This window comes from Sinocyclocheilus grahami, unplaced genomic scaffold, assembly GCF_001515645.1.
Source record: "Sinocyclocheilus grahami isolate Dianchi unplaced genomic scaffold, SAMN03320097.WGS_v1.1 scaffold137.1, whole genome shotgun sequence".
Taxonomy (NCBI): Eukaryota; Metazoa; Chordata; class Actinopteri; order Cypriniformes; family Cyprinidae; genus Sinocyclocheilus; species Sinocyclocheilus grahami.
This window is the reverse complement of record NW_015505316.1, coordinates 1,839,823-1,861,498: the sequence shown is the minus strand read 5'-3', so window position 1 is coordinate 1,861,498 and position 21,676 is coordinate 1,839,823. Positions and strand designations below refer to the sequence as shown.

Sequence of the window (21,676 nt, the reverse complement as noted above, 5' to 3'; positions counted from 1 at the left end):
TATCACTGGAATGATGGTCTAGATTTCAACTCGATACCTTTATTGTTGCATCATGGCTCTCCAAACTCAAAACAAAAAACATAACCATGTTCTTAAACATGCAGAACTTTAATGATGGGCTTAGGTTAAGGTCACTCTGATGTCAAGAAACACAAGGGTTTATAAATCGTATTTAATTATTTAAAATAAAATATAAAATAAAATATTACAAAATATAAACAACTATTTGGTTTAAATAAATGTACAAATAAATAAATAAAATAAATTTTAAAGTAAAAAATAAAGTGAATTTAGGCATCAAAATATTATAAAGAATAGTACAGTGTGAAAAGTCCCAAAGAGGTCCAGAAGCCATGACTTGGAGCACTGGGAATGTTTGAGCATAAATCATAAATGAATTAATTTAATAAAGGCCTTTTGACTTCATTTAAGGCCCACATATCTGAATGACAGCCTTAATTCACGAGGGTCTTGTTGACTTGTAGCAGGGGTTCCACTAAGAGCACATAAACATGGCAGACGCAACTGTTATCTGGAAAGCCAGCCATTTCCAAGAATCCTGTACAGCCTGCCTTGTTTTTGTTACACAAGATTTGTTAGGCCTCGGTAATGCATATGATCTTGATTAAATTAGACCCACATTTTTTTCAGACTTAGTGTTTACTGTTTGTGATTTGAGCACAGACCTCAAAATTGACAGAACTGAATTTAATTTACAATAACAGTTTCAGCAAAAGACTGAAACAGAATAGAGATTCTATGTTTTGCATGTGTAAAAGGTATCATTTTTGGAGGCTATGCTTCTCTAAAGCATTGTCCGATATTATGTCATATCCTGTGTTTGTAATCAATCCGCCAAATCAAATAACTGTGCCAGTGGTCCAATAAAAAGGATTGAGTTCAATGAACCAAAGAAACCTAGGACAGCCAGAGTGATATAACATTTAAGAGTTTTACAGGCATGAACGTTCTGACGTTGTGACCAAATTTTATAGTCAGTCAAATCAAAATTAAATGACTGTACCCAGCAAAAAGAGACACAACATTGGTACCAAACAAACCTTGACCAAACCTTTTAAGCCTGAACTACACTGTAAAAAAGATTTTTCAAAGTTGTAAATAAACATTATTGCAGTACATTTTGCAAGAAAATACTATTTCAGTTTTTCTCATTCAAAATTTCACATGTGAATACAAAACAATATACATACAAGTTAACATACCCATAATGTTGTATATACTGTATACACAATATTTGTAATAATGCATTATACTATGGCTACATGTGAATCCTCATGTTGACTTTTCTGCAAGTTCTAGAGTTTCATGACAATCATGTGATTTACAAAGATGTCTACATTTAGTCTGGCCATATGACTAAATTATCATGGACTGAAGGATAAATGAGTGTGACAGTAATGACTCTGTCAGATAATATCTGTGGGATGACTGATCTCTGCCCCATAACAATTACTTCTCTATGTCTGCTGTCTACCATCTTTTGGGTTCCAATAAATTACTTGTGTTTTAAGTAAAAGTCATTTCAATGTGTTGACCTGACAAAATATGTTGATCTGACAAAATTAACTAGGTTTCTTTGAAACACCCCTCTCTGTTTATATCATTTGAGTCTTACATTACACCCCAGTCCGCCCCAGTGTCAATAAATCCCCATACTTCTTTCCATTAATCAGTGGAAGGAATAAACCTTGACATCTCATAATGACACAGTCCGTCCCAGCTATGCTAAAACGGACCTTTACCCCATATGTCTTCTGCAAAACAGTTATAATGTCTGCTATGAATGTGTTTGCCATCGCACTTCAGCTTCAGATCTTACATTTTAATTTATGGAATTGATGCCAAGGTTCAAGGACCGAACATCTTAGTGTGACTCTATATCTGTGCTCTACTTATTGCTATGTACAGTATATTACAGTATACAGGCCATTCCTCCCAGTTCTAGAATATAATTCCAAAACAAGCCCTCAGAATGACAGCAGTTAGTAGTTAGCAGTTAGCAATGACTAGTTCAAGTGAACCTTAAAAGCACAGTTCAGGAGAGCTAATCTTAACCATCTCACATATAACCAAGCTTTAACTATTGCTGCCAAGCCCATTAAAAGGCCTTACAGGCACCCACCTGCATGCATATCATGTTACACCCATATCTGTCCACACCTTTGACTGCAAAACACAGTCTTTCTGTCTAGGGTTATTTTCAATGCCCCTCAGTAAAACATGAGGTACACCAGAGCATGATTCTCAAAATCAAATGCTCGTGAGCTGAGACTGAGGTAAAACCATGCTCAGATTACATCACATAGGAGGTCTACATTACAGAAGATTAAACTGAACAATCCCTACGTCTTGATCAGAACTCTGATAAATTACATCTCGGCTTCCGATCTGGTGTTTGGGCAAAAGAGGGAAATAATACCTGAAGAAATCTAGCTGTTAGTATTTCCATTTATAAACCATCTGTGCATTACAACGAAGACTAGTTATAACTGAAATTAGCCCTAAATTGCACCATTACACTTAGTTGAAAAGTAACGCTATATACAAACAGGCCTTTAAAAATATGTATTGTAATTGAAATCTACAGATGCAAATAGATAAAGTGTTATAAAATAAACACTTAAATGTGTATTTAGGATGTTTTCTTCAAACTAGTTTGAAATAAGACTGTTATGGAAGCAAAATAGCCTAAAACCAGTGCATGAGAAAAACAATGCTTGCCTTGAATTTACTATTTTTGTTTACAATATAATTTTTATAATTAACCATAATACATTAAGATGATTATTTATGAATTATATTTAAAGGGATAGTTCACCCAAAATGACATTTCTGTCATAATTTACTCACCCTCATATTGTTCCAAAACTATATGAGTTTGTATGAGTTAAACCTGTATGAGAATATTAGTAACCAATCTTTTGACAGTAGCCATTGACTTTTATAGTATTTTTTTACATCCTATAGAAGTCAATGGCTACTGTCAACACAAACCGTTTTGGAACCATTTTATTTCAATTTATTGCCATTGACAATAATGCATACATGGCTTATGTAGAAAGCTTTTCACATACATCTTTTCACAGCTATATAGTGCAGTTACAGCATCTATCAGCAGCTAATGGGACTATGCTAACCAGCACAACCATGACCCCTCAGTTTGGGCCTGTTCTGATACATCACATTTTAAGTGCACAAACTTTTTTTAGCATGCCAAAACACAATCTATCATGATTTTCCAGACCTCGGCAAACGTAGCACACTGAGAGAGCTAAGTGGCTCAGCATGCAGTCGCTCATTTCACAAGGGCCTGGTCATATCCAGCAGCTCTGAACCCAAAGCAAGGGAGACCAGACATCTTCCCGCCGATCCGGGGTGAGAGACATGCAGCAAGTCCTGCCCACGCCATCCCTTCCGCCACACTCTTTCGCATGGATTAATGTAGCTAAATTACAGTTTGCGGTCAATGCAGTGAAAATAGCAGAAAAACAGCATGTTGTGGTGTCTGGCTAGGCGTTGTGATGTCTAGCCGATGGGAAGAGCTGTGAACCGCAAAGGGCTGTGAATAATTTTGCCACAGGAAGCAGGCCTGTTCACATCAGCTCCCAACTCTTTCCTCTACCTCCTGCTCTTGAGCACATGTTCTCAATCAGCACTCACAAAACAAAGACAAGAGAAAGAATTAAGATCTGCCTGAGATGAAAGTCTAATGGAGTATTTCTAGCCATTCCAGAGAATTGAAACAAATGTTTGACCACTGCAGCTGCGGGGTGCATTTGAGGACGTTAGTTATGTCTATCTATTGAATCTGCATTCAATAAAACTTTGCCTTAGTGTAACAGTGTAAATTGATAAGGTCGGCTGATATCAGCTCCACCATGATTGTAAATATTTGTTTATAACAAAGTCAGAATTTGGTTTTATGCTTTTATGACCGTGAACTGTGATATATATATATTTTTATATAGATGATTCCAAAGTGGAACATTGCACAGTAGCACTGTCATCAGACCACACTCCATGCTGTAAAAGCTGAAATGTATTATAGTTGCATGATTCAGAAAAGGGACTTTTCACAGTAGCATGGCTACTTTATGCTCTTAAAGGGATAGTTCACTTTTAAAAAATCTGTCATTACTTACTCATTTAATACTTAACCTACATTATATGCTTTTTTTCCATGGAACATATATTTTAGTTGAATTACACTGATATTTTTCATGAATTGTTTTCATACATGTCTGGCAAGGACCAAAAAACAGCACAACTTCTGTTTTGTACAAGCTGACAAACATCTTTAAAAGATCAGTTTACATAGATTCCAAATCAAGTATTTTAAATACATTTTCTAATTGCCTATTTGTCTTCTGACAGGAAACATTTTAAAGACATATTGCAGATGAAAAAACGTCCTAAACCATAGTTAAACACTCTTGCAGAGTTTCTTGCACTAAAACTCTGAACTTACAGTGCAGCAATATAGACTAACTCCCAAACAAATAACTCTTATCAATTGATTCTTTTTAGTGAATTAAACACAAAGTGCAACCAATGTAATCCAACTCCTACAAGAATGACTCTTATGATCCAGTTCTTTTTAGTGAATCTAACACATAAAGTGCAACCAGTGCAGTCCAACTTCCAAACAAATGACTAATTATAATCTGTTTCTTTTTTAGTGCATCAAACACATAAAGCACAACCAATGTAGTCAAACCCCCACAAGAATGACTCTTATGATTTGGTTGTTTTTAGCGAATCAAACACATACAACACACCCAGTCCAACCCCTACAAGAATGACTCTTATGATCTGGTTTTAGAGAATCAAACACATACAGCACAACCCATCTGACTCCCACAAGAATGACTCTTATGATTCTGTTCATTTTAGTGAATCAAACACATAAACCACAACCAGTGCAGTCCTACTTCTGAACAAATGACTCTTATAATCTGTTTATTCTTAGTGAATCAAACACATAAAGCACAACCAGTGTGGTCCAACTCCAACAAGAATGACTCGTATGATCCGATCCTTGTTTTTAAAGCAAACAAATACAGCACCACCAGTCCGACTCCCACAAGAATGACTCTTATGATTTGGTTCTTTTTAGGGAATCAAACACATACAGCACAACCAGCCCAACTGCCACATGAATGACTCTTATGATACAGTTCTTTTTATTGTATTCCAACTCCCACGATAATGACTCTCATGATTGAATTGTTGATAGTGATTCAAACACATACTACGTGACTAGTGGGGTCTGATTCCCCAGTGACTCTGACAGCATATTCATTTTCAAAAATCTCTTTAGTAGACTGTGAAAATCAGTCTGATTACCTCATTATTTTGCAATGGAATTGAACTCTTTTTTTCCCCCAAATACAAAGCTTTCTGCTGGTGTATGAAATTAATTTCCACTCTGTTATTCTCGACACAATGGCCTCAGGGCTCATACAGAGCCAACAACTCCCGAAAAATGTCCTTATAGTCAAAAGCATGTCATCAAAAATGCGGTATCATCTTCCTTCTTACAACACAAACACTTAGCTCATGCCCGAATGATTAACACAAAACTGTTGCAGGACTTAGTTAGTTTCGACCGAGTCAGACATTGTATTACTGTAGTGAGTCAGCTAGTTTTGATGAAGCAGAGGAATATACTGGAGAAGCTGCGGCTGTCTTAATCACAACCTTCCTACACGCTTCAGCTATCATTCAACGGCCTGACCATCACAGCATCACCCATACCCTCTACAGCCTCACACATATTGAAAGAGTGGAGTAATTAATGCTGTTAACTATGATAAATTGACTGCCTAATTAAACGGGACACTTAAACAAACAGCCTCTTCATTAATCAGTCTTGTTCACTGTTTTCCACTTTCAAGTGGGCTCTGGCAGCCATTTGTGGTAATTACACTCTTTTCCATGACTGGGATTTGCCACTTATCGCTCAGGGGTGCACCAGGCGTGAGTTCACCCGGCCTGCTCCTCTTCTGGGTGGTAGTGCTCTAGCTGTGCCCTTGAGCTGGGTGGAACATATGGCCAACATTATCCCTCCTATTTTAGCATGGCGTTAAGGAGCTAAATTGTGCAAAGAGCGCATTTTCGTCATGCACAGCCCTTTAAAATGAGGAAATAAATTGTTTGCAATTCAAGCACATCAGTAATTACATTCATAAGAAAGTTGATGATTGTGTCGTAAGTCACTGCAATGTTTGATATGCATATCAAAAAGCTAGCTGTTTTTCGCTTATTGCAAGATACCTAGATCTAAGTCAAACATCAAAATAAATATCCTTTTATGTCTGACTGAGAGAAGTTTGTTTGCAGATAAAGCAGTATATAAAACAGTATTGCGAAAATTTTGAATAGTTAATATATTTAATAAACATCAAATTAATAATGCTTTAAGGGTCAGTGATTCCCAACCCAATTAATTCCCATTATATAATGATTATTAATAATAGTATTTTTTTTATCTGTAGATAAAAAAAACTGACTCTTTAAAAAATATTGAATAGACTTTAACACCAAATATAAAATTGAGTCACAAACTAAACTTTTTAATAATCTGCGAAGTGTCAAGAATTTTATTTATTATTCGTTTTTTTATTTGTTTGTTTGCGCAAAAATTGGGGTAGTAAATAAAAATGTGTTACTTATTTATATAAATTACATTGCTAATGTTCACATCCAGGGTTATTATCATTGACTAAAACTATTAACTATTATTAATAATTATATATAAGAAAAGAAAAGAAAACAAAAAACATTTTATTTTAGCTAGTTGCCAGTGCAGTATTTCTGATTTTCTTGAAGTACTAAAATAACAAAAATTAAATAAACTAAAACTTAATTTAAAAAAACTATACTGACATGTAAAGCAGAAACTAAAATGACAAAAACACAAAAAATGACTAAAACTTTAAAATCACAGTGAAAACAAAATATAAAGATTAAATTGAATTCAAAACAATAATTGTATATTGAGAATACTACAACAATACTGCACACATCCCAAATATTTGAGAAATACAATGATTGAAATAACTACTGTACCACTGACACATTTTTATACTGACAGAAAGCGATGTGGGAGAGAGAGATAGGGGCAGGATCAGGAAAGGTCCTACAGTCGGGATTCAAACTCAGGAGACCCGTAGCGCAATGGCACTTTATGTCAGCACGCTGCTCACAAGGCCATCAGTGCCAACACTATTAGTTTAATAATATTCATGATAATGCTAAATAATCTAATCTAATATGAAGTAAAAGGAGCGTACTTTTGGTTTGGTGTCGATGAAACTGAATTTCAACCATTGCTGTCAGTTTACTAAGTATCACAGTGATAAACCTAGTACGGAACTTGTTCCATGTTTTGCAGTACAAGATGCTTAAACAATAGCAGTAAAACATGTAATATAGGACAGGCATTGTCCTATAATTATGCTTCGGACCCATTTTTCTCATCAAATCAACCCAGACTAAAAAGGGTCAGACTGTACTTATCCCAGGTTCATTAATACCTGGCAGCAGCGATACCCCTGTGTTACTCCCAGGGAAGGGAGGGAGAGTTGGAGCAGCAGATGGTACCGAGGCCACAGTGACACAGACGCTCTATCACACTTCCTGTTTGGCTCCAGACACAATTCCAACCACCAGGACACAGTTTGGCCCGTATCTGAAGTCACAGCATTTTATTCCCATACATGTCACTCCCACAGTTAACCTACATAGACCTAAAAAAAAAAATACAAATTAAAATATGACAAACAGAAACAATGCATCACACCCAATATTCACACTAGAAAATACTGTGGGAATTATTCATTTTGGTATAGATTTACATCCTTACAGTGTAAATCTATACAGTATCCTATATACCCGTTTTCATCCTGGATAATATTCCTGAGGATACATAAAGCTATAATAATGTTTAGACTGAATCTCTCAGAGAAAATAATGTGAAAACCTAAATCTCACATCACCAGCTGCTTTACAAATTATTTTACTATTATCGAGCTTCACCCAATTCAACGCTGGGTAAAGCTCTGGTAGAGCTGCATTTATATGAGCAACATATAAAGACGTTGGATAAATCCTTTGCCTGGCACAGGGAGAGTAGATGGAGTTGTTTTGGGGGCCCAGGCTCTTAGAGGGGTGTCCATGTTTAGGAGGCAAATGCCCTGTGAGATCCATTGGCAAGGAGCTCAATTCAAGTGTGCCAAGAGAGCAGCTTGAATCTAAAACCCTTCCCAGCCTCCATGACTACTCACTCCACTATGACGCATCAGGCACTGGCAGCAGCCATGACGGACTTGGCAGGTGTTGGGGACATGGATGGCGTGCCTGAAAGACAAGAGAGAGGAAAGAGAGAGAAGAGAGACATTCTTTGGCACAGACAAACCAAATTAATCTCTGTACTGTCCATACTGCGTATCAGAAACACAAGGCGATTCTTACTGTAGACTGGCCATCATATTTTCAGGATATTTCAGAGTCAGCTAATGATGACACTAAAACTGTCATTTTTGAAAAGAGCCAATAGCGAATGGCAAAAAGGCAAAAATATGTTTTGACTGAGTGAGGAATCTTGACTCATTTTGAACTCCGTCAACAGAACTCATATGGGGGACTATCAGTTAACTCATCTGTTATCACCGAGCAGAGCTATAAAAATCATAATAATTTTGTATACATTTGCAGAAGACCCCATCTCTACATAACAATATTCTGCATTTGCAATATTCAGACTCTTTGTAACATGAAAACATTCAGAAAAAGCCCATAAAGTTTGGGCCATAGGCGCAGGAAGCCCCTGTTTTTTTCTGTGGCACCTGTTTAACTTTTGGGAATACAAAAAAAATCGGAGTGTCTATTTACACTGTGTGCAAATAGCCCACCTTGTTGACAGAGGCTACTTACACTAACTCCACCCACTAACGTGTGATTGGGCTAGTCATCATTACAAAAGACAGTCAACACTCGTCAGATTCAATAGCCGTAGATGGTAAGCGTGTGTCGCAGGCTACTCCTTTTGACGCGATCGACCCGGGTTCGAATCTGCCTTTTGGCAAACTTTTTTTCTCCCTTTTCAAATTTCAAAATCACATCAGAAAAGCATTTATTTTTAATAAAAATGAAGAAAATAATCAAAAAGTTGAAAAAGTATCGGGTAGGGTTAGGGTAGGTGTAGGGAGGGCTTGTGTCCCAATCAGGTGGCATCCATTTAATAATTTTAATTATAATTACAATGTACACTCAAGCTATTATTGCATACTGTTTTATAATGTATTACAATGCTGAGGTGCAGATAACTGCCACTATTTGCAATAAGTAATTAGCAGAATATCCTGCTATTTTAACATAGTATAAATATAATCTATAGCTATTTGCACTTAGTGTAAATAGCATATGATATCACTAAGAAATACTGCTATTTTCACTTAGTGTAAATAGCATCTATCACACCCCCAACCTAAAACATCTTCCAGCGCCCCTGGTTTGGGCCCATAATTTTAATTCAGCAAGGACGCTTTAAATAGTCATTTAAAGTGTCAGTTAAAACTTTTACATTGTTACAAAAAATATATATTTGAAATAAAAACAGTTCTTTTAAATTTCAAGAATTCCTGAAAAAAATGCACCACGGTTTTCACAAAAATCAAATCAGCATATTAGAATGATTTGTGAAGGATTATGTGACAATGAAGACATTATGCTGAAAATTCAGTTTTGCCATCACAGGAATAAATGACATTAATACATATTAAAATGTAAAAATATATATTTTAAACTAATCATTTGAATTGCATTTTGATCAAATAAATATGGTCTTGGTGAGCATAAAATAATTTCAAAAGACATTTAAATTGTACCAACCCTAAACTTCTGAATGGTAGTAAAAGTAGAAAATTATATAAATAAAAAACAAAACTGACTTTGACATTAGGTGAATTGCCAAAGTGTGAAAAAATTAAAAATTTTGTATATAATTATAAAATTATTTCTGAATAGTAAACCGTTACTTGGCCTTTTTATGTGAATACTGTACGATATTTTAAAAAATGTGATTTAATTAATTTAGTAAAAGTTATTTTATATACTCCCCAATAATTTGGATTTAGTGTGGTAAGGCTTGACCCCTAACAAGTGTTAAGTTGTCCCACTAGATTTCTGAGAAGTCATATATCTGTTATCGTCTCATTGTCATTTCTCCTTGCCTAAAAGGACAAGCTTATAAAAAGTGGCATATATTACCACACTTGCCCCTACATTTTAATAGACTCTGACAGTTCAAACTCTGGAAGAATGTTCTCCATCAAGCAGACCAGAGAGAGCTGATTCTCGGGTAACTTATTACCATTCTTCCATGAGCTAAATTCCCAGCCGATAGTTACAGGTCAGCTATGGCATTGTTTCTGCAGCTGGGGCAGCTTGTTCACACAGACTTTGAGACACACAAGAGCCTTTCCACATGTATTCTATCACTCTCTGCCATTTTTTCCCCTCTGTCTTTCTTTTAAATTTCATCAGCATATATCATGGTTTGGAAACAACCTGGAAAGATCTACTGCCAGCCCCCATGATGAAGTCTCTCTCCCTGATATGGCTCATTCTCAGCACTGCAAGTGGTTAATGGCTGTTTTCTTTTTCACCGTCTCTCACTTTACCTCTTAAAACCTTCACATGGTAATGATTTTCAGTGTCTGGTTTGATCTGGTACCTCTCCGGCCCATCTGGAACAGTCTAAACTGAGTTTTCCCTTTGATTCAATCCTCAGAGAACCATGCATGAGTGTTGCTCATTTATATGTCTACATTGTTTTATTTGAAACTACAGGAAAGGAACCCACCATACAGAATAGCACAAACTGTAGCATGTGAATCCAACTACGAAGAAAGAGTTTGACGTCATTTCACTCGGGGGACCAAAAATATTTACACATCTGACCACAGGACACATCAGATTAGTGTCTGAAGTAACACCTCATGAGTGTATTCAAGCAGGGCATCATATTCCTCCAATCACACTTCCCTGTCAGTGCAAGATGATCTAAAATTGGTCCAGTCTACAAGAACTCATTTTCGAAGATAGTTTTTGTGATCTCACGAGAATAACCATGTTCCCTTACATATCTTTAAAAGCAAACCGATAAAGTTGGTACATCTTGCATACCGCGAGGCTTAACGCACTCTTTGTGCAAACATTTACTTGTTAATTATGCTCTTGTTATACAGTACAAATGGGTAACAGTTAGTTTAATGGCTATTTAAGACAAGAGACCTTTAGAGAGTTTTTGTTTCGTCTTCCTAGACTAAACTAACAAAGAACAGTCCATGTCAAATATGCAAACAGTGATGCTTCTCAGAGGAGAAATGGCACCATTATATGCCGGTTACTTTGTATGAGTAGGAGCCTCTACTCCTTAAAACAGACTGGCTTCTTAATTCTGTAGCTGACAGACAGAACAGAGTGTGAGTTTTGCCATCTCTCGCATCCTCTGATTTGGTGGTTACGTAACAGGAGATCCTGTATTCAGAGAATTGTAACAGGAAAAACTCTTTACACCTTAAACTATGCTTCCTGTGATCTGCACCCGAGGCCAATGAAGCCCAAGCAAAAAGTTAAAATGTTTCTAAGCGGTGTTAAAGACATCATTTGCATGGTTTCCTGTATCTCAAACAACAGCACTAATGCCAAGGTCATGGGTTCAATTTCCAGGGAATGAAACATGCCGTCAATGCAAATAGTTGCTTTGAGTGAAAGCGACTCCCAAAAGCTTAAATAACAAAAGTACTTTTTAATGGTTAGGAGCTATGCATTTGACTGCATTCTGCTTTGCCTATAGGGACCGTTTACAAAAACATTGTATTTGTCAATGTGAGACATTTATTTGGCAGTCTACAATGAAGACATCCCACATAGGACAGATCATCCAGCTGGAATGGGCCATTCAATCCCCTTAGTGTCCCACTGGTCGCCTTCCAGATGAAGATCACTGAGATTTGACATACAACCCACACTGCTACAACATTCACTGTAAATTTCAATTTGTTAACTTCACCTGGATGCAAACCTATTGTCTAAAAAAAAAAATCTAATTAAGGTTACTTGTATATTCAAGTTTTCATAAATTGGCTTCTGACTTTTGAGTATATTTATATTGAGCAACCAACTAGATTTTTCTGAGGCAATAAGTTTGCAAGATTTTTTAAGTAACTAACATTGAAAATTAGTGTTGCTGGCAACAGCCAATATCACAACAGTAACTGAGACACACTTTAATTTATTTAACAATTAATTCCTAACTTGAAAATAGAATAGAATGAAATAGAAAAAATATTTAAAAATTAAATAAAATTAAATTAAATAAAATAGAATACAATTAATTAATAAATAATAATAAAACTATTATTAGTAGTATTATTAAATAAATATTACCACCAACAGTAAACCTTTTTTTTAAATATTGGTATTACTATTTTACCAGTTACAATTCCATTTCCAGTGTTGGGCAGTAACGCATTACTTAGTAACGCGATACTGTAATTTGATTGCTTTTTTAGTAACGGAGTAATTTAACGCGTTTTGATTTTCAAAATAGTAATTAGAGTATAGTTGCAAGCCGATGTCTCTATACGTTACTGCCGCGTTACATTGCTGACAGAATGCATTTTTTTATAATCTAGATTGTAAAAAAGGATGTAGCACGCGCACTGTCGAGTCAAGTGCCAGTGGATTAGAGACCTGCACTCCCGCGAGACCCGACGCAACAGCAGCGCGGGACGAGATGGGCGAGTGCTGGTGCGAGCGGGTAGAGTCAAATTATTCACGGTACTCCCGCAAAATAAAAATGTCTAAACAAAATATCTAAAACAAATAAATTGTTACTCATCTATTGCACAAAAGCAACAAAAAACGATTAACAGGCGCAAGCAGAGTTTCTATTTAGGCTAGAACACGTGTTTGCTGCGTTAAGTAATGGTTATTTCTGGAACGCAATGGCCAGTCAGCAGTGCTGAAATGCGCGTGCTCACGAATCCTCTCGTTATAACACACGAATTGTAGACATTATGAAAGATTAATTATGCATATATTTATTGTGTTCTAACAGAGCTCTGTGAGATTGCGATGAACTGATGTCATCTTTTTAGAGATTATAAAAGCAGCGCTATTTGCTGGCATTCTGCCATGCCAAAACACAGCAGCCAGTGCTTGCTTTAGTTAAAAATAACAGCGTTTTGTGAAAGTTGATGCTTTAATAAATATTTATCGGGAACGTTTATGCTGGGATTTCATGTAAATTTCATGGATGTAGTCACAGAAAAAAGTAACATGTAACGAATTACTTTCGAAATAAAGTAATCAGAACTGTCAAGTAGGCCTAATCAGTAATTTGTAATTTAATTACATTTTCAGAGTAACTTGCCCAACACTGTCCATTTCACAGATTTTCTCCTTAAATATTACAAAAATAAATGTAAAAAGTCACAGACTCCGTCTGGCCTGTCTGTAACAACTGGTTCAAAGAGTCACATGTTGACAGACACAAAAAGCGGATAAGCATCATGTACTATACTAGTACATGGTGTAGAAACAAACACAGAATTGCAAGTTCCTTGAAACATGACTTCAATTCATCACACTAAAGTCCATTGAACCTCCTGAACCCGCAACAGCTCCTCAACAGATAACACATTTCTTCAGATGGAAGCCAACTTGGACTCATTTCTCTCATAAAAAGTATACACAGAAACTCCCAGCCTTCAGTTTGAAAATATTACAGGGAGGAATGTGCCGTTCCAGACACCCAAACAGCACACTGTTCCAGCCAAGCTGCATACTTGAGATGAGTGACCTCACGCTGAAGCTCAAGTGCTCTGTGTATGTAAACACATTGCCATGACAACCGCCAAGTCAGGATGACAGTGGGAACATTGATATCAAAATCCACTCCATTACACACAGCAACTCATTTACCTTGGGCTTGACGCTAGCCGAAGATTGCTAACCGAAAACAACTGTCAGAGGAGATGCTGTTTGCTTGTAACAGATTTTCCTTGTTCTCGTCTCGCTACAGAGTTATGTCTACAGATAAGTTTCCAGTGTTTATGTTGGATAAATGAATAGAACGCTTACTGAAATCAACTAAATGAGTTACTGAAGAGAAGCTCTTTCAAGCAGAGGAACAAAGATGTAGCATGTTGGTAGGGTCACTGTGTATAATCAAATTTTATTTTTTTAATTTATATTTTTATTTATTTTATTTTCTCTGGTGTTTTTGTAAATAGCACAATCATTCTGCAATAAGACAAAACCTGATTTTTGCTTGACATTTTGTCCATCTGAACATTTTATGCGGTGTTGAAGTGCAAGTAATTTTTTACCTGCTTTGGATCGTTACATTGTTTATAGTACAAGTAATTGATCAATGGGTATTCTTTTGTTACCTGTACCAGAAAATCCCGTTTACTTGTCAGTTTATTTAAATTTTTTTAAAAGACTTATTTTTGGCATTTGCACCGTTATTATGAACAGACAGGAAGCAAAGTGGAAGAGAGATGGGGTGGGATCGGGAAAGGTCCTTGAGTTGGGATTCGAACTCGAGACGCCCGTAGCCCAACTGTGCTGTATGTCGGTGCACTGTCCACAAGGCTATCTGTGCTAACTGTCAGTATATTTTTTACCTTTCTGAAAACTACAGATCATGTTTCCGCATTGTATACCCCCATTCAAGTCTGAATTGGCCCCAGTGCATTATGGGTATTGACGTTTCCTACCTTTTTCCTGTTTTCTCTAGTCAAATAGCACTATATATTTAACGCAATGGCCAGTCAGCAGTGCTGAAATGCGCGTGCTCACGAATCCTCTCGTTATAACACACGAATTGTAGACATTATGAAAGATTAATTATGCATATATTTATTGTGTTCTAACAGAGCTTTGTGAGATTGCGATGAACTGATGTCATCTTTTTAGAGATTATAAAAGCAGCGCTATTTGCTGGCATTCTGCCATGCCAAAACACAGCAGCCAGTGCTTGCTTTAGTTAAAAATAACAGCGTTTTGTGAAAGTTGATGCTTTAATAAATATTTATCGGGAACGTTTATGCTGGGATTTCATGTAAATTTCATGGATGTAGTCACAGAAAAAAGTAACATGTAACGAATTACTTTCGAAATAAAGTAATCAGAACTGTCAAGTAGGCCTAATCAGTAATTTGTAATTTAATTACATTTTCAGAGTAACTTGCCCAACACTGTCCATTTCACAGATTTTCTCCTTAAATATTACAAAAATAAATGTAAAAAGTCACAGACTCCGTCTGGCCTGTCTGTAACAACTGGTTCAAAGAGTCACATGTTGACAGACACAAAAAGCGGATAAGCATCATGTACTATACTAGTACATGGTGTAGAAACAAACACAGAATTGCAAGTTCCTTGAAACATGACTTCAATTCATCACACTAAAGTCCATTGAACCTCCTGAACCCGCAACAGCTCCTCAACAGATAACACATTTCTTCAGATGGAAGCCAACTTGGACTCATTTCTCTCATAAAAAGTATACACAGAAACTCCCAGCCTTCAGTTTGAAAATATTACAGGGAGGAATGTGCCGTTCCAGACACCCAAACAGCACACTGTTCCAGCCAAGCTGCATACTTGAGATGAGTGACCTCACGCTGAAGCTCAAGTGCTCTGTGTATGTAAACACATTGCCATGACAACCGCCAAGTCAGGATGACAGTGGGAACATTGATATCAAAATCCACTCCATTACACACAGCAACTCATTTACCTTGGGCTTGACGCTAGCCGAAGATTGCTAACCGAAAACAACTGTCAGAGGAGATGCTGTTTGCTTGTAACAGATTTTCCTTGTTCTCGTCTCGCTACAGAGTTATGTCTACAGATAAGTTTCCAGTGTTTATGTTGGATAAATGAATAGAACGCTTACTGAAATCAACTAAATGAGTTACTGAAGAGAAGCTCTTTCAAGCAGAGGAACAAAGATGTAGCATGTTGGTAGGGTCACTGTGTATAATCAAATTTTATTTTTTTAATTTATATTTTTATTTATTTTATTTTCTCTGGTGTTTTTGTAAATAGCACAATCATTCTGCAATAAGACAAAACCTGATTTTTGCTTGACATTTTGTCCATCTGAACATTTTATGCGGTGTTGAAGTGCAAGTAATTTTTTACCTGCTTTGGATCGTTACATTGTTTATAGTACAAGTAATTGATCAATGGGTATTCTTTTGTTACCTGTACCAGAAAATCCCGTTTACTTGTCAGTTTATTTAAATTTTTTTAAAAGACTTATTTTTGGCATTTGCACCGTTATTATGAACAGACAGGAAGCAAAGTGGAAGAGAGATGGGGTGGGATCGGGAAAGGTCCTTGAGTTGGGATTCGAACTCGAGACGCCCGTAGCCCAACTGTGCTGTATGTCGGTGCACTGTCCACAAGGCTATCTGTGCTAACTGTCAGTATATTTTTTACCTTTCTGAAAACTACAGATCATGTTTCCGCATTGTATACCCCCATTCAAGTCTGAATTGGCCCCAGTGCATTATGGGTATTGACGTTTCCTACCTTTTTCCTGTTTTCTCTAGTCAAATAGCACTATATATTTTTTGCGTTTCTACTGCATACACAGCCAAGTTTTGTTAAAAACCATTGACAACGGTGTACTACCCCTTTATTGGCAAGACAGACGAGTCAAGTTGTCAAATCAAGGCTTTCCGTTCATGTCTGTTAGCTTTGACCCAAAAAAAAACAAAAAAAACATTTAAACGTACTTCGGAAAATAGTGCTGACTTGACTCATCCTGCACTGCACAGACTGCGGTCCAATCAAATGCTCTCTAGAATGTCCCGCCCCCAATACCATTTGCAACTGCAAATCATGATTCAAGTCTGTAATAATTAAATGATTTAAAACATTTAAAAAAAACATCCAATATAAACCTCCTGTATCAATAGGAAAAAGTTATAGAAGGAAAACGTAAACAGCAAATAAGAAGCGATTTCATGGGGTTTTTATGAGCACAAAAACCACAAAAGACGTCAATTATAATAAACTTTATTAGATTACCAATATTATCTACATCACTGAATACAAAGAGAATGGTGGTCTGCAGGCAGAAAGGGTTTAAAAACAGGGAACCAAACTATCCCCCTCATGCTTAGCAAAATGGCTGCCAAACATGAACTACGTTTACACATCTAAAAGTCTAGAATGGGGGGGGAAAAAAGGAAAAAAAACTCAACAATAATCGGCAATGTTCTCTGCATCAAGACTTTAAAAGAACAGAGCAGAGAAACATCAACATTTGCCTGTGTGTCACTTTTGACATGGTTATCTCATAGACAAGGCACCACACAGCAGTGTCACTATTCCATCCCTGCTTTTCTCGACAAATCGTCAACAGGTTAAAAACAGTCCTCAAGAATAAAACCGGCAAAAATTATTTGTAAGATATGGGTGTTCACAGGATTTTAGGGGCCATTACAGAAAGCACACTATGCAACCTCTTATTGATTAATGTATGCTACATAGTTTCACAGTGATGCAATATTTAATTTAATATAAAAAGGACAAAACATGGCTTTCTCTTAATATACCAATATCATGAGCCAGGCACTTCAGATATTGCAGTGTGAAGAGAGGCGAGGGACTCGTTGTGTGATTAAAAAAAGCTAGCATAGCACACTAGCTGTTGTTGTTTCCATGAATGCTAGCCTCTCAACTCCCCCCCTCACAGACGTCAAAGACTGTTTTTCCAGGCCAGACGGTCAGATTTACAGCTAAAACCAGGCTATTTTTAACCTGCCAAGAGCAAGCAAGGGAAGACATCGCCTTCCCTTAGGTGTCGTCAACTTGCTAACCTGCTAACCGCGGCCATGGATCCGAAGCGGACTCAGCTACTTTATTATACTGACTGCAATGGGAAGGACATTTGAAAAACGTATATATAAAAATTTAAAAAAAAAAAAGTCTATCAACATAAAACCTTGCTGGTTGTTAAGCCTAAAGGTCTTGAAAAGGTAATGTATTTTGCATTGCCCGCAAAGAGTCGCTATATGGACCCTCAAGTTAATGTCATGATACAAGAAAGCTTAATGTATGCCAACACCTCATTTAAAAAAAAACATTTTTTTAAAAAAAGAGGACGGAGTTAAAAAATAAATAAATTTAAAAAAATAAAAGGAAAAGGCCTTGACAAATAGCTGAAGTTTCACTAAGCCGTGATTAGAGAGAAGGAGGGTTCTTGTTTTCGTATCTGCCATTAGATTCTGGCGAAAACCTTCAGATGGATTTCCAGTATACGAACGAAGCAACAAGAAAACAACAACACACTTGATCCTGAAAGTATCAAGCATGATACATCCTCAGTGAGATTTGTAAAAAATATTGTTGGTACCATACCCAGTGACCGAGAATGGCACCGAAAACAAAACGAAGATGTAATGAAACAGGCTTGCCAGAAAGCTGATCAATCCCAGAGAGTAACAGAGGCGGACACTATGCCTTGAATGGTTGTAAAGGCACTACTATCATCATTGGTAGAGCAAGTAGTTCTTAAGGGAAGCAGGTAAGGGCAGTCCACTGATTTCACGCAGTCGCTCTCTTCCCAAAGCGACTCGCACCGAGCGCCTACAGAGGTCCATTAATGGCAGAGGTTCAGTGACTGACAAAGTGACTGGGTTAATCTTTTTCATGTTTCCTTGGTTGGTAGATGCACCGGGGACCTGCTTATAGCACTTAAAACCTGGAAAAGTCAGATTTTCATGATATGTCACCTTTAAAGGGGTTATGAAATGGAGAATCAAAATGTTCTTGATATTTACACATGACAGGTTAACAAAAAAAAACAAAACAACATACAGCAAGTTTCAACACTCAAAACTAACCCTCAGTTTAAAATATGAATGATCCTTTTCTATCCTTATGAAACACCAGGATTTGAAAACTGGAGAAACGTGACGTTACAATTTTTTTATCATGCGTCATCATTGTATGTAATAAAGGACATGTGTTCTGAACAATGGATTTGTCTGTCCATCAAACACAAGAATGATAGCTACTACTGTTAGGTATTGCACTTTTTCGGTGCAAATTTTACAAACTAACCTCTATAAAAATCTGAAACTGCATTTCAACTCATCAACTCATCAACTCATCAAGCCAGTGAATGAACTATCAACTACACACTGTTCCTGTTAGCAGCGTGAAACCATCTGTTATCTATGTTGTGATTATTTTATATACATACAGCGATCAAAGATCTTTCTCTTTATAGTCACTGGAGTAGTCAATTCAAGATCAGCATGAGTCTAACGCAGTAAAAGTTTAAGAAAGTTCCACATGCAATGCTCTTTTAATGTTAGCCAATCATAGCAGAAATAGAAAGGGGTGTGTCTGTTGGGAGACTTCAATGAGTTCAAATCAGAGCTAAATTCAGGCTCGAAAATAACTAAATTATGATTGTTTTAAAACATTTTAACCATACCAAGATCACAAGCGCACCTCAGGAAGCATTATAAAATAACTAAAAAACATTTCATGACCCCTTTAAGAGCAGGCATGTGGTACTATAACTATATTATAATGATATTTGCTGTGGATCTTTTAAAGATCGTTTTATAAAAGTCCACAGGGTCAAAATCTCTTCAAATTTGAAGAAATATTCATTCATGTATGATATGCATGACCCTTAGGTCACAAAACTGACAAATGCAATTCATCAGCTGATGCGGAGCGAATAAATACTGCCGATTTTGGTTTTACAATTACCAAGAGAAGAAACTGTGTCCAAAAAAATCATAGTGTGCACCTGGCTTAAAGTATTACATGTTTCCCCACAGGTCCCCTTTAGTCCAGCCATATAACAACCCCAAGTACTTCGGACTTCAGAATGGATTCCACACAGCACCACCTGCTCGGATGTTGAGATTACTTCATAAAACGCACACTTTAGCAAACGAGACACAGGGGAAACCAAAGAGAGTGATGTAAGGGATAAATAACAGTACAATTATACCTCTGTTGACCGCGAGCATGACGAGGAATGCATTAAAGGCACTGACACAATACAGATACAAAAGGAAGCCAAGGCCTTGGAGTCAGAGGCTGAGTAATACTCTCTCTCACACATAGAAGGGATGAGAATTCTCCAAAAATGGGAACACCCATGTCCTGAACTGATGCATTAATACTTCCCAAAGTCAGACCTTCGTTAAATGTTACTAAACATGGCACACTCAGGAAAGACATTTAAGAGTCATTCCATCACCTGACGGCATGCAAAACATTAAGGTGATAAAACACGTATTCCATTGGACAGGACATCATTAGTGGCCCAGAGACTGTTTCCACAGAGAGTAAGGTGGGTTACAGCTGTCCAGACAGGAGTACGTCTGGCCCTCACCTGCATCCTTTCATTATATGACCACAGAATGATAACATCACAAGAATGTCCTCCAAAACGGACTCATTACAGCAAGCTGGGTTGAGGAAATGAGTCAGATTCGAAGGAACTACATGCAAAAAAACAGCAGAAATTTTTATGTAACCTTGAGAATGCGCAATTAAACTAATATGACTGATTAATATTGAAAACCCTTAGCTTTTTCTACTCTCAAGTAATCTACTGTAGGGGGGAGTTTTTTTTTGTTTTTTTTACATTTTAGCAGTGTCAGCCATATCAGCTATCTATAGCAAGGGATATATCAAACTTTATTCAAAGGACCTACTAATTATGATGACTGCCATTGCATGGGACCCCATTCCTAAAATAAACGTTGCTGTGTGTAAAAACTTTCACTGTGAAAGTAAAAACAAAATTGGGTGTGATAAAGTCACGTTCCCAAAACTTAAATAATTAGCAATACACCGTCAACGAGAATTAATATTTTCTAGAACAATTTAATTTGCATCAAAAATACACATTTTAAATATGGTCTCTAAAGCAAATTCAAAGATTCCAAAATAAAATAAAAAAAACACCATAAAATCCATAGAATGGTCTTAATGCAGTTTTGTCATTAAAAAAAGTGTAGTTGTCACTAGAATAAAATTAAGAATGATTAACCTAACAATGTCAGATTATGAAAATGTGTTAGCAAGTCAGAAAATGAATTTAAATGAACACTTTTCTTACATTTATTCACATCATTGAATCCTAAAACAGAAAATGTTTTAGTCATTGAGAAGACAGAAAAGAGATTTGAAATTGGCTCGGCAGAATAACCACTTCTGTTAATCAGGCATAGTTTTCTCACCATCTCAAATAACCGGCCTGGCCTATCACTACTTTCCTGTTAAACAAAAGCTCAATTTTGCTTCCCTATAGGCTAATAATGGATGCAACGACATTTAAAATATTAATGTCAGCAAGAAACGGCAATCAAGAAGTAATAAGGAAAAAGCAGAGCAAAGCATCCAGTTTAAAGATTAGATTCCAGGACACGTTGATAAATAAGAAATAAAATATTTATTATTAATATTATTAGTAATAATATATATATACATACACACACACACACAGTGGGTACGGAAAGTATTTTCAGACCCCTAAATTTCACTCTTTGTTATATTGCAGCCATTTGCTAAAATCATTTAAGTT

General features: G+C 36.6%; 1 protein-coding gene across 2 annotated transcripts in view; it reads right to left on the bottom strand.

The window, feature by feature from the left end:
* Positions 1-17,145: 17,145 nt before the first annotated feature.
* spsb1 (splA/ryanodine receptor domain and SOCS box containing 1) overlaps positions 17,146-21,676 on the bottom strand; it is a 19,126-nt gene continuing 14,595 nt past the window's right edge. For both annotated transcript variants that reach the window (XM_016280132.1, XM_016280133.1), the window contains exon 3: positions 17,146-18,736. In XM_016280132.1, coding sequence (XP_016135618.1) covers positions 18,609-18,736 — 128 coding nt within the window. In that variant the 3' untranslated portion in view covers positions 17,146-18,608. The remainder of the gene's footprint in view (positions 18,737-21,676) is intronic.